Source organism: Capra hircus, chromosome 16, assembly GCF_001704415.2.
Source record: "Capra hircus breed San Clemente chromosome 16, ASM170441v1, whole genome shotgun sequence".
In the NCBI taxonomy this organism is placed as follows: Eukaryota; Metazoa; Chordata; class Mammalia; order Artiodactyla; family Bovidae; genus Capra; species Capra hircus.
This window is the reverse complement of record NC_030823.1, coordinates 72,252,276-72,265,812: the sequence shown is the minus strand read 5'-3', so window position 1 is coordinate 72,265,812 and position 13,537 is coordinate 72,252,276. Positions and strand designations below refer to the sequence as shown.

At 44.3% G+C, this 13,537-nt stretch overlaps 1 protein-coding gene across 4 annotated transcripts; it reads left to right on the top strand.

Annotated features, from left to right (window-relative positions):
• Positions 428-1,395, top strand: G0S2 (G0/G1 switch 2). 4 transcript variants are annotated; one of them, XM_018060782.1, is made up of 2 exons: positions 428-566; positions 730-1,395. In XM_018060782.1, exon 2 carries the CDS (start codon positions 761-763, stop codon positions 1,043-1,045), a length of 285 nt encoding a protein of 94 aa, XP_017916271.1. In that variant the 5' UTR covers positions 428-566; positions 730-760; the 3' UTR covers positions 1,046-1,395. The 4 variants fall into 4 exon arrangements, with proteins under 4 accessions (XP_017916271.1, XP_017916270.1, XP_017916269.1 ...); XM_018060781.1 differs by having other exon boundaries at positions 713-1,395; XM_018060780.1 differs by having other exon boundaries at positions 428-570.

The following is a 13,537-nucleotide window of genomic DNA, read 5'->3' as shown; positions in this document are numbered from 1 at the left end:
AGAAGGGAAAGGCTACCCACTCCAGTATTCTGGCCTGGAGAATTCCCTGGACTGTGTAGTCGATGGGGTCGCAAAGAGCCGGACACGCCTGAGCGACTTTGACTTCACTTTCAGGCGTCCTCACCAGGGGTCCTTCCAGACCTCTCCGAAGGAGGGAAGCTGTGATCCACCCACACCACTAAGGAGGTCGGAAATGGGCGCGGATTCCTCCCCGGGCTCCGGGTCCTCACCTTTGTACATCCAGGCCCTCCTCCCTGCCCCCGGCCTCAGGCCCCCGCCCCCAGCCTCCGGGCTCGCAATTGCAGGGAGGGTGTGCACAGCTCGTGGCCGCCACCCCAAGGTCCCTGCCCCGCCTCTCCCCTTCTTCCCCCTCCTCTCTCTGGCTGGCCCGGGAGCCCAGGAGGCGGGGCTCGGAGAAACAAATATAAGCGGCCCCGGGGGCGCTGACCAAGTGCCAGTTGCCGAGTCCCCATCCCGAGGCTAGGAGGAAGGCGAGGAGAAGCAGAACGCAGAGGCACGGGGCCCACGCACACGGCGATCGCCGCCCCAGCTCGGGCAGCGCCCCTGTAGGTGAGCGCGGCGCGGAGGAGCGCGGCGGGACGCGGGGTCCCCGGTGCGCCCCCTACTCCCTGCGGGCCTCCCCTCGAGAGAGCCGAGAGCTGCAGCCGGCCTTCGGAGGCTGAAGGTCCCCCCGCCCCCCGCCCCGGCCCAGATCCGCTGCTCCCGCAGGTCACGCCCACCCCGAGAGCCCGCAGCCCAGATGGAGACGGTGCAGGAGCTGATTCCCCTGGCCAAGGAGCTGATGGCGCAGAAGCCCAGTGCGAAGCTGGTGCGAATGTACCTGCTGGGCGGCGTGCTGGCGCTCTTCGGCGCCGTGCTCGGCCTGATGGAGGCCATGTGTGGCCCCTTCGCGGCCGCCGGCCGCCGGCGGGAGCGCGAGGCGACCCTGGCCGAGCTGGGGGAGCCGGCCCCGCGGGAGCAAGGCAAGCCACTGGAGGCCGCCCAGGCCTGCCGGGCCCTGTCCAACCGGCTGCACGCCTCCTAGGAGCTCGGGGGCCGGCGGAGGGAAAGGAAGAGAGACCCCGGAGAGGGGCGAGTGAGCCAGGGCCGGAAGGGCAGGCTCAAGTGGGCGTGCTGTGCTGTCTGAACTTGCTTCTGAGAAGCCACCGACTTCTAGAACTGAACTACCACGCGGATCCGCCAAAAGGAGCTTGGGACTGAGTTCGCTGCTGTGCAGCACTGCAGGAAGATGCCACGTCCAAGCTAGGTACATTCCAGCCACCTGAGTGCATCTAACATTTTGCACGAGGGTGAAAGGAGAAACGCTTTTTATATTATTGTTGTTGTTATTATTACAGTGATTGCGTTTTGAAATAAAAAACCGTTTTGTATATATCTCAGCATTTGATTCCTGAGGGGGCTGGAGGAGGGCACAGTTACCTAGCATGGACTGCGGGGGGTGCTGGCTTGCTGGGGTCTTATCTGAGGCCAGTGGACTGAGCGTCCAGCGAAGACCAGGCAACTTTGGCTTCACCGCCCCCCGACTCTGATATTGATGTTAAAGGCTTGTAATCCTGTTGAGAATTCATTTTTGCTTTGTGTTAGGAATGGCAAGACAGAAGCTTTTTCGAAGTCCCACCAGACTTAGCATTTCAAGCTCAGAAGATAAACAAGCTAGAGTAAGTGAAAGAGAGATGCTGTTTAACTCTAGGGCAGAAAACCTGTTTGCCGTCCCACACCTGTGCACCAGAGGGTCCTGTTAACAGCTCTTCCTTCCTAATTGTATTTGGGGTGGCGGGGTGGGGGCGGGGTGGGGGCGGGGGCGGGGCGGGGCGGGGCGGTGGGCAGGGAGGAAAACTAGCTAGCTGCCAGGAGAAGAGGGAAGGCGATCTCCCAAGAACATTTCATTGAATGTCTAGCTCTACCCAGGCTTCCTCCTCACAAACTGAATCACAGTGGGAAGCTCTCATTTAAGAGGGGGAAAGACTGGTTATCACAGGCTTGAGTCCCCTTCCTCCAGGGACAGAGGTTCCTTTGTGCTAATAACTAGTCTCCGTGGCTCTGTAGGGCTCAGCATATCAGCATAAAAAGTGATAAACAGTGGCTCTTAAAGAAGTAGCTAGGGGCAGGAGCCTGAAGCCACTCTCCACCTGCCCTCACCAGGTACGGACATTTCACTCTCACCATCCATGGCTGTGGATTTTTGCCAAACGTAGCAAGGATCCTGCCATTGCCTCTGACCAGACTGTCCCTCCACCACCACCCTCTTCTATTCCCCCGCACCTCCCCCCACCAACACACACACCCTTTCACTTTATTTCTGCCAGCTCACATCCTACCCCTCATCAAGTGGCATGTCTGCCTGAAATCTATCTTTATCACTCCAAACAAAAGAGCAGTGAGATTAATCAAGAGAAAAGACATGGATTTAAAGTGAAAGAATAGCAACGAAACCACTGTTCTCCCAGTTTTCAAAATGGGAAACTTGGTCCTGTATTAAGGAGACATATGGCACCCCACTCCAGTACTCTTGCCTGAAAAATCCCGTGGATAGAGGAGCCTGGTGGGCTGCAGTCCATGGGGTCGCTGAGAGTCGGACACGACAGAGCGACTTCACTTTCACTTTTCGCTTTCCTGCATTGGAGAAGGAAATGGCAACCCACCCCAGCGTTCTTGCCTGGAGAATCCCAGGGACTGGGGAGCCTGGTGGGCTGCCATCTATGGGGTCGCACAGAGTTGACAGCAGCAACTTCGTCTTAAATGTTCAGAAAAGGTCTCAGTTCCCCCCATTTTATTCTTCCCGTTTTCCTTCCCAAGCACCTCTCTTACTCTATTATTGTTCCACTGATGCAGCCGCTCCTTGGTCCAGCTGTTGACATCTCAAACCGCCTCCCGCAGTCTCTAGTATATTCACCTCAAAACACTCACTGCGGGACCGGGGTTTCACCCTTCCTTCATCCTGCTGCTCCTCCATCAAAGGCGTGAGAGCCTAAGCTCCCGTCCAGGTTTTCCAGTGTCTCCATGATCTGCTCAGATCTCAGCCCTCCCACCTGATGCCCTGCGTGAACCCCCAGGACCCTCCTCGTCCCTTCTGGTTTCGCGCCTTTGCACACGTTCCTCTTCCTATGCCCACCCACAGTCCCCACACCTTTTGCAACCATAAACCTCAGGTTCCCCAAGAGAGGGATAGTTGAAAATATTGCGCTTCTTGTCAAACTATACTCAGCGTATTCCGGATTTTGGTTTAGAAGGCAATGCCAATCATTTTTGTTTGCCTATACATAAAACTACATAGATTTTACATGTGTCCCTAAATATACAGGAAATGCTGGTGTAGTTTTAGCTTTGAAGGTTGTGCCTCATGTCTATACATGGACAAACTACCCAACCCAGTTAAATCCAAGCCACCAAAATCTTCTCTGTCCTCACTGACCTTGTCACTCCTCTGAGTTCATTCAGTCTGGGTTTCACAGTGGATCACACAGTAATCGACTCTGTAGTCCCTGTTGTTTTACAGGGGTGGTCATCTCTCTCAGTCTTCTTTGTGACTTTCACATTTTTAAAGGGTTTTTGTGTGTGTGTGGTTAAAGTCACATAGACACAGACATGCCACTTGATGAGGACTTCCCTGGCGGCTCAGATGGTAAAGCGTCTGTCTACAATGCGGTAGACCCAGGTTCGACCCCTGGGTCGGGAAGATCCGCTGGAGAAGGAAATGGCAATCCATTCCAGTACTCTTGCCTGGAAAATCCCATGGACAGAGGAGCCTGGTAGGCTACAGTCCATGGGGTCGCAAAGAGTCGGACACAACTGAGCGACTTCACTTACTTAAAGTCACATAATATAAAACATGCTCTCTTAACCATATTTCACTGTAGAGTTCAGTAGCACTCAGCATATTCACATTGTTGTATAACTCCCAACCATCATCCATCTTTCAAATTTCTCACCTTCCTAAACTGAAACTCTGTCCCCATTAAACACGAACTCCCCATTCCTTCTCCCCACCCCAACCCCACCCAACCCCTGGCACCTACCAATGGACTTTCTGACGCTATGAATTTGGCTATTCTAAGTACCTCGTGTAAAGTGGAGTCAAATGTTATTTGTCTGCACCTTATATATATATATATATATATATATATATATATATATATATATATATGAGACTTCCCTGGTGCCTCAGATGGTAAAGGTTGCAAAGAGTCGGACACGACTGAGCGACTTCACTTACTTCACTTATATATATGTACTGGAATACACTTTTAAGGTTAATATATGTCCTACAGAGTGTACCTTTTATCCCCTGTACTACTCAGTAGGTTCTCACTAGCTATCTGTTTTGTGCCTAGCAGTGTATATATGTCAATTTCAATCTTTGCATTTATCTCACCCCTCTTTTCCCCTCTTGGTGCCCATATGTTTGTTCTCTACATCTATGTCTCTATATCTGCTTTGCAATTAGGTTTAACTGTACATTATTCTAGATTCCACATACATGCATTAACATACAGTATTTGTTTCTCGCTTTCTGACTTACTTCACTGTGCTTGACTGTCTCTTGGTTCATTCACATCTCTGCAAATGGCACAATTTCATTCCTTTTTATGGCTGAGTAATATTCCACTGTATATTCCACTGAGTAATATTCCACTGTATATAGGTATCACATCTTCTTTATCCATTCCTCTGTCAATGAACATTTAGGTTGCTTCCATGTCCTGGTTCTTGTAAATAGTGCTGCAATGAACATTGGGGTGTATGTATCTTTTGGAATTGTGGTGGGAGTGGGACTGCTGGGTCATACGGTAGTTTTATTTTTAGTTTTTTAAGGCGCCTTGATACTGTTCTCCATAGTGACTGTACCAATTTGCATTCTCACCAACAGTGTGGAAAGGTTCCCTTTTCTCCACATCCTCTCCAGCATTTACTGTTTGTAGAGCTTTTGGTGATGGCCTTTCCAGCCAGTGTGAAGTGTTACCTCATTCTAGTTTTGATTTGCATTTCTCTAATAACTAGGGAGCATCTTTTCATGTGCCTCTTGGCCATCTGTATGCCTTCATTAGAGAAATGTCTATTTAGGTCTTCTGCTCATTTTTTTCATTGCTTTCTTTTTTTTTTTTTTTTTTTTTTGGTATTGACTGCATGAGTTGTTTGTCTGTTTTGGAAACTAAACCCTTGCAAGTTTCTTCATTTGCAAATATTTTCTCCCATTCTGAGGGCTGTCTTTTCATCTTGTCTGTGATTTCCTTCACTGTGAAAAAGGTTTTAACTAGGTTACCATTTGTTTATTTTCATTTTTATTGTCATTACTCTAGGAGGTGGATCAAAAAAGATCTTCCTGCAATTTATGTCAAAGAGTATTTTGCCTATGTTTTCCTCTAAGAGTTTCATAGTGTCCAACCTTCCATTTAAGTCTTTAAACCATTTTGAATGTATTTTTGTGTCTGGCGTTAAGGAGCGTTCTAAGTTCATTCTTCTACATTTAGTTGTCCAGTTTTCCCAGCACCACTTATTGAAGAGAGTGTCTTTTCTCCATTGCATGTTCTTGCCTCCTTTGTTAGGGATTAGGTGACCGTAGGTGCATGGGTGTATCTCTGGGCATTCTATTCTATACCACTGAGCTCTGTTTCTGATTTCTGCCAGAACCATGCTGCCCTGGTCACTATAGATCTGTAGTACAGGCTAAAGTTAGGGAGCCTCATGCCTCCAGCTCCATTTTTCTTTCTCAAGATTCTTTGGCTATTGGGGATATTTTGTATTTTCTTACAAATTGTCAACATTTTTGTTTTAAGTCCGTGAAAAACACCATTGGCAATTTGATAAGGATTGCATTGAACCTGTAGATTGCTTTGGGTAGTATAATCATTTTGATAATACTGATTCTACCCATCCAAGAATATGGTATATCTCTCCATCTGTTTGTGTCATCTTTGATTTCTTTCATCAGTATTTTATAGTTTTATGAGTACAGGTCTTTTGGCTCCTTGTTCTTGTTGTTATTCAGTCGCTAAGTCATATCCAATTCTTTGTGCCCGCATGGACTGCAGTACACCAGGCCTTCCTGTCCCTCACAATCTCCAGGAGTTTGCCCAAGTTCATGCCCATTGAATCTGTGATGCCATTGTACCCCATCTCATTCTCTGTCACCTCTTCTCTTTTTGCCTTCAATCTTTCCCAGCGTGAGGGTCTTCTCCAAATGAGTTGGCTCTTCGCATCAGGTAGCCAAAGTATTGGAGCTTCAGCTTCAGAATCAGTCCTTCCAATGAGTATTCAGGGTTGATTTCCCTTAGGACTGACTGGTTTAATCTCCTTACTGTCCAAGGGACTCTCAAGAGTCTTCTCCAGCACCACAATTTGAAAGCATCAATTCTTCGGCATTAAGCCTTCTTTATGGTCCAATTCTCACATCTGCACATGACTACTGGAAAAATCATAGCTTTAACTATACTGACCTTCATCGGCAAAGTGCTGTCTTTGCTTTTTAATACGCTAAGTTTGTTATAGCTTTCCTTCCAAGAAGCAAGCGTCTTTTAATTTTATGGATACAGTCACTAGCTGCAGTGATTTTTGGAGCCCCCAAAATAAAATCTGTCACTGTTTCCACTTCTTCCCCATCTATTTGCCATGAAGTAATGGGACCGGATGTCATGATCTTAGCTTTTTGAATGTTGAGTTTTAAATCAGCTTTTTCACTCTCCTCCATCACCCTCATCAAGAGTCTCTTTAGTTCCTCTTCACTTTCTGCCATTAGAGTGCTATTATCTGCATATCTGAGGTTGTTGATATTTCTCCCAGCAATCTTGATTCCAGCTTGAAACTGGAATCCAGCCTGGCATTTCACATGATGAACTCTGCATATAAATTAAATAAACAGGGTGACAATATACAGTCTTATCATACTCCTTTCCCAACTTTGAACCAGTCAGTTGTTCCATGTCTGGGTCTAACTGTTGCTTCTCAACTCCACATACAGGTTTCTCAGGAGACAGGTAAGGTGGTATCCATGAAGGGGAAAAACCTGCTTAGATCAGAGTAATTTGGGCAGATGAAAGTCTAGAAGCCCTGTCACACACAGAATAATTGAATGGATGTAGATAAAATAAAATGCAGTCGTGTCACATAAAAATCACTTTCAAATATTTGAAAGGCTGCCATATTGGTCCAACAAAGTCCAGTAAAATACACTTATTTTATATGGCTTGAAAAATGCAGAACCAAAACTAGCAAGTAGGTGTACAAGGGAGAAGAGCATAAGTCATTAGGAAATCGGAGTAATTCAAAACATGAGTTGCCTTGTGATACGTATTAAGCTCCCCTTTACTAAAAACGCCCAAGCAAAGGATGCAAGGGATGGTACAAACTGCACAGGAGATTTCTAAACTTGGAGGGAGGTTAGTTATCTGATTTCTGAGGTCCCATCCAGTTATATGATGCTAGGATTCTGTTTGATATAACCACAAAATAGGGACTATATTTCCCATCCCAGCCTGCTTCACTAGAAACCACTCTCCTTCTATGTTTTCAAAGCTTCTTTGTTCTTTTTCTTAGCATGTTGACAGATACCTTCTTTCTTACTGCTGCTGCTAAGTCACTTCAGTCATGTCCGACTCTGTGCGACCCCATAGAGGGCAGCCCACCAGGCTCCCCCGTCCCTGGGATTCTCCAGGCAAGAACACTGAAGTGGGTTGCCGTTTCCTTCTCCAATGCATGAAAGCGAAAAGTGAAAGTGAAGTCACTCAGTCATGTTCAACTCTTAGCGACCCCCTGGACTACAGCCTACCAGGCTCCTCCATCTATGGGATTTTCCAGGCAAGAGTACTGGAGTGGGTTGCCATTGCCTTCTCCGACTGGATGACTATTAAAAGTAATGAATTTAGTTAAAAATAAATGATTTCCTGATTGTTTATTTAATTTAAAAATATACTATTTCCCGATTAAGTTTACTTAACTAAAGCTCTTTTCTCTTAGAAAATACCTTAACCTCACAGTTGAATCTAATTTTCCTCACAGTTAGTCCTAGAGAAACAGTTATTAGCCACCTTGCTCTTTACAAAACACAACACAACATAACAGAGGTTTGTGCTATTAATATAAATAAATATATATACAGAATTTTGTGCTAATATCTAATGGGAACTTGTACTATGTTCTGGTGAAAACAAATAGCAAATAATAACTGCGCAAATAGTTAAAAGTTTCACACTTTCTTAGGGATAATTTGTTGTTTAATTATAGTAAACAGAACCAAGTATTAAATCCACTGGCTCCATAAGTCACAACTCCCCTCAGGTAACAAGCTTTTTCAAGCCAACCAATCAGTAACAGTCCCTCACTTCTGACAGTCATTCAACCACGAACTGACTCACTCCATAAATATATTTCAGAGTGCCAACAAATAAATATGCTGCTACAGATGAGGTCAGCCCACTTATGTCTGGGAAAGTACACCAAACTCTGAACTTCAAGCTTTCTCAAAAGCCAAAAGATACACTTACTGGCTTCCTCGTGTCCAAACTCTACTTGTCCTTCAGATCTGCTTCTAGGTAAGTCAGTCTCAACAATAATCTCAATCTGACTGGTTGCACTGAGGTCTCACTGCTTCTATAATTTCTAATCAAGTATGTCTTTGTATAAAGCCATTAGATCTCAGTCTTTGTATAAAGGGATTAGAAATACTAGTTTACAGGTGCACGTTTTGGTAAATAATTATACCAGGGCCTTTGTGTAAGGTCATTAGACATTTTATCTGAAAGGTATGTGGTGTGTGTATCCTCAGTTGCTCAGTCGTGTCTGACTCTTTGTGATCCCATGTAGCCTGCCAGGCTTCTCTGTCCATGGACTTTACTATTAAGTAATCAGACATCAGTCTTGTATAAGTTCATTAGACTCTTTTTTTTTTTTCAGAGGCATACCTTTTGATAACTGTATTTGCTATGAAACTACTGTTCCTCAAACTACTACTTTGCTTTTGCTTTTGTTTATCAATATTGTCAAATTTATTTTACATGTTTTTGCTTTGTACTTGAAATGCCTTGTTTCTGATATACAAGTAAAGAAGTGTTCCATATGGAATGGCCCAATAAGTCACCATTCAATCCAAGCTGATCCTTGGGGACAATAGTTGGAGCTCCATTAGCCTAGTGACCAATTGAGGAAAAGGTAAATGATCAAACTTGGCTTGGGGTTCCCTTCAAAACTTTCATGGGAGCACTCCTTGCTCACCAAGGTGTGAAAGAAAGTCATTTTCTCGTCTATATTCTGGGTGTAAAATTGTCAGGTGGCATGCGTGGCCCTCTCCTAACTTTTGCTTAGAAAGGGAATCCAAGATACCCATTCAGAGGCACACATCCTTACTAAATAGCTTTTCCTGGGTTCTTCTACATCAAATCTGCAAACTTCTCTTGGAAGAATTCCTGCTTTCTTGTTGCACTATAATTCCTACTCTTGTATTTACTTTGATGAAAGGCAAAAAGTTTGAGTACAGAATAACAACAGTCAGCATGGTACTTTTGACATATCAAAATAAATAATTCATTTTAGAGGAACTATTACATTTAAGAGGAACTCCAGGAATTTAAAGAATCAGTAATTTGCTTTGATCAGTATGCTGAGGACAAAAAAACAAAAAATTCCAATCCAGCATGGTCTCTTTCAAAGACTCTAGTATTTTCTGAAAGCAACCTTATTTCATTTCTCTCTCTTCCACTCACCTTTTCCTGACCTTCTATAGGAGCCCTTTTGTCAGAGTTTTATTTGAAAAAGAAACAATTATATTGTAAATGTGCTAAGCCAAAGGCAGGCTTCAAGAACTTAAAATTTAAAACCCAGGTCTGGAGCCATATTAAGAGTTAAAATTAAGGATTTTCCTAAATCTTAGAAAATCACATAAAAATTTTTTATATAACTTAGGATTTTATTGGGTAATTGTTGTTCTGGACTAGATCTTTACCAACTAGTTCAGTAAATTGTTAATCCTTCAGCTGGAGAAAAATATATTAAAATAGCAGGGCTAAGAAAGGAAAAATTTAAATAACTCAACGGTGTAAAATGAAAAAAGAAAGTGCCTTAAGAAGGCAAGAAAAAAATAGAAAACATAGCACACAAAAAAATTCCAAAAGCCTTTCTTTTAAAGATATAGTGGACAAAATTTTTAAATAATAAATTAAAAATGAAAACAGACTTCAGGAGATTTTCAAAGAGCATTCTGGAGTAGACCCAACAGTTGAAATAAAAGGAGACTTGTCTTTTTCATAGGTTTTTTTTTTTTTTTATGAGATCAAATATGAATTAGGAAATTTAATGAGGAAAAAAAACCTGAAATCCAAACCTGGCAGTTTAGAAAATACCCAGTATGTGACCAGACAGTTTCAGAGAGGCTTAGAAGGCAAGCAAGTTAGACAGCAATAGAACTTAATGGTTCTCCAGATAAAACAACTGGCTCCTGAAAGAAAAATAAGCCTTAAAAGTCCTCATCCTGTAAGAACTGGGAGCCCGTAGATAATGATATGTGTAGACGGGTGTCCAGAAGGACCAATGTTCCTATTTGGCTAAGAAACAGATGACTATCCAAAATCTGCCCAGTGATGCTACTACAAGGAAGACATTAGAGCCCAACAATTCCAGTCCTTCCTAACGGATGTCCCCAAGTCACAGAGACATCAGAGTGCAACAACCCATGTCAATTATACTCCCCACCAGGGCAGTTCAGGTCACAACCAGTTTCCAACCCACTGTCTGGATATAGGCAGGTGCTCATTAAATATTTGTTGAATAGAGATTACATACATGGATGAAGAAAGTACATTTTTTTGCCCGTGCCTTAGTCTGAAAGAATGAAGACCTCTGAACTGGGGTACGACTCTCCATCGCTAGATGGTGGGAATCAGGCTGGAATCACTGCCCCTGCTTGTGGAATCCCCAGCCCAGCCCACATGTGCCCTGTCTGCCCTCTGCTGTCCACGTCACACTTCCTCTGATGTGAGCACCATAGTGGTCTATGAGTCATCTCGATGATTCCTAAGGAGTTGATAGTTAAGAAACGTAGGCACACAGCCCTCTCAGAGCACATTCGATTGCTGGTCTCCCATGGTGAGAAAGGAAAATCTGCCCAAACCCAGTTCTTGTTTTGATACTTTCCCTTGAGGCAAAGCCAGGAATCTGAGAGTGAGCACTTGCTAAAGGTGGGACAGGGGTTCTGTCTGGCGTGCCTCTGGCACGTTTAGAGCTAGCAGTAGTAACGGACAGGTCTCCAGGGCGACCACTGCCAGGACCACTTCCAAGCATTCCCACCATGGGCGGCCGCAGGGGTCCTCTGTCCTTTGGGGAGCCCTGATGCCCAATGCCCAGGACTGGCCCCTTCTGGCTCACCTTTGGGGTTTGACTCCTGGCGCCTCCTGGCTGCAAGCTCAGTCCTAGCATAAGGGCCTTCTTGGCCCGCGTTTCACCTTCTTGTATCAGGTGGCAGTCCTGATTCAGGTCTTCTGGCTCCTCCCAGAAACCAACCAACTTCTGAGCAGGAAATCCTGCCCCTCCCCAGAGTGGGAAACCACAGAGGAAGAGAGAGAGATGAAGCAGAAGGGAAGGCAGAGGAGGAGGGAGAGGGAGAGAAAGAAGCAAAAAGAAAAACGAGATCAATAAAAAGAAGTCAAATTTGGTTGAAATCCCAAGGTAAGACTTTTTTTAAATCACAATAATATACAATAGCATCACCATTTGTGTCAGGGCCTAGTCCATAGTAGGTCCTCAGAAAAACTGCTGTTGAAATAATGCATCTATTTGGGATAAACTGGAGGGCTGGGCTGAAAGAGACTTCAATGTCAAATGCTAGTCAAAAACAGATAACTAAAAACCCAAGAGAAATGCCCTATGAGCTTTGCGCTGTGCAAGGAGGAAAGATGCCATAAAACACAGATGGGACCAGAGGTCTGTTACTGGCACTGAGCACATTCTGATCATTTTGGGACAGAAAGCCAAGTTGGAACTAAAAGTTGCAAAAATAGTTTTAAAACTGTCTGCATGGTCTGTTGAAATCATACAAAGATTGCAGGTTGTGTTTTTATAAACTGGCTTTAAAGCGAGGACAGAGCACAAACACTCAGCTGTATCGTGGGAATTGCTAACAGTGGTGATACCTGCTTTTTGTGTCCAGTTATCAGCTAGTTTAATATTTTTAATATTGAGATCCAGAGCTTTGAAGAAGGCATGTTTTATCTCAAGGAGTCTTGTTCAAAGGACTAAGGGAGGCCTAAAAGTGATCTATCAAAATTCTTTCTGTGCTGTTCGTCTATTCCTTAATCCCAGTCCAGCCTGCTGCTCAGGATACTGAACTTCTGAGCCTTAAAAGCATCTGATCAGACAGAATCCAAACACCCTGGTCTCAGGTCCATTAGAGACCCTCCACACCCCCATTTACCCAAATCCTCCCTTGCCATCAACAGACAGTACCACCCAGAAGGGTTCAGTCAGTTGAGGGGACTAAAAACTGCTAAACCTACGCTTTGGAAACTGCTTGTAGACGACGCTGGTGTGTTTTCACAACAGTTGACTTTGAAGAGTCCTGCTCCCCCAAATTTTCCAACAGAGCTTACCAATTCAAAGAGACACACTTGAATTTTTTTTTTCTTTTAGTGCCAGTATTTTTCTTTGGGTTCTGTGTGAGTAAATCACGGTCAGAAGCTGAAAGAAGCGCGGGAGAAGTGAGGAAAGATGGAAGAATCTCACTTCTGCTTGCTTGCCAAATTTTGAAAGGAATTGCCTTTCCCTCTTATGTATGATATGAAAATAAAATCCAAAAATCCTAGCTCTTTCTTGATACTAATTTCAGTAGAGCTAAAAAGCTCCATGCATCCAATTTCCGAGCTGGAACAAATCTTAAATGTAATCTAATTCCTCTTGTTTGCCAGGTGAGGGAACTGAAGCCAAGACGGGCAGGGCCTTGTCCAAGGTCACATATATGTCAGTGGAGGAGAGGGAGACTGGAACTCAATTATCTTGGTTCCACCCAGGAGCCTTGCAAGAAACTTTATACAAAAGTGCCCCAAACACCCAAGAACTTATCATCACGGCATCTTCTGATTAAACAAAATAAAATATTCAGTTAAAAGATGCTTAAGTAATCCTTATCTGGCAGAAACAGAAAGAGGGAAAAGATTTTAACAGTTAAGCTTTTCTAGAATCTGTTTTACAACTGTTAGGAAACTGGAGCGAGTAGAAGGGTTTAAGGCAGGTTTGTCAAGAAAGAGCTGGAATACTTTACAATCCTACTATTGAGCCAGCACTTTACATATCTTATCTCTTTATATAATCACACGGTATCCTCCTTTTATTAATACAAATAATTTCTTTTAATTTGCTCAAATTCACGGAGAGAAGAAGATATTACGGTTTTTGCAGCTTTCATTACTCGTCCCAGCATCATGCTAATGTGAATATTTATAGTTCAGTGACTCAGGCCTCTCCCCAAATGGACCCCTGCTCCAGCCACTTCAATCTACTTGAGGTCGCTCTGAAATCTCAAGCTATCTCTAGACTCCTT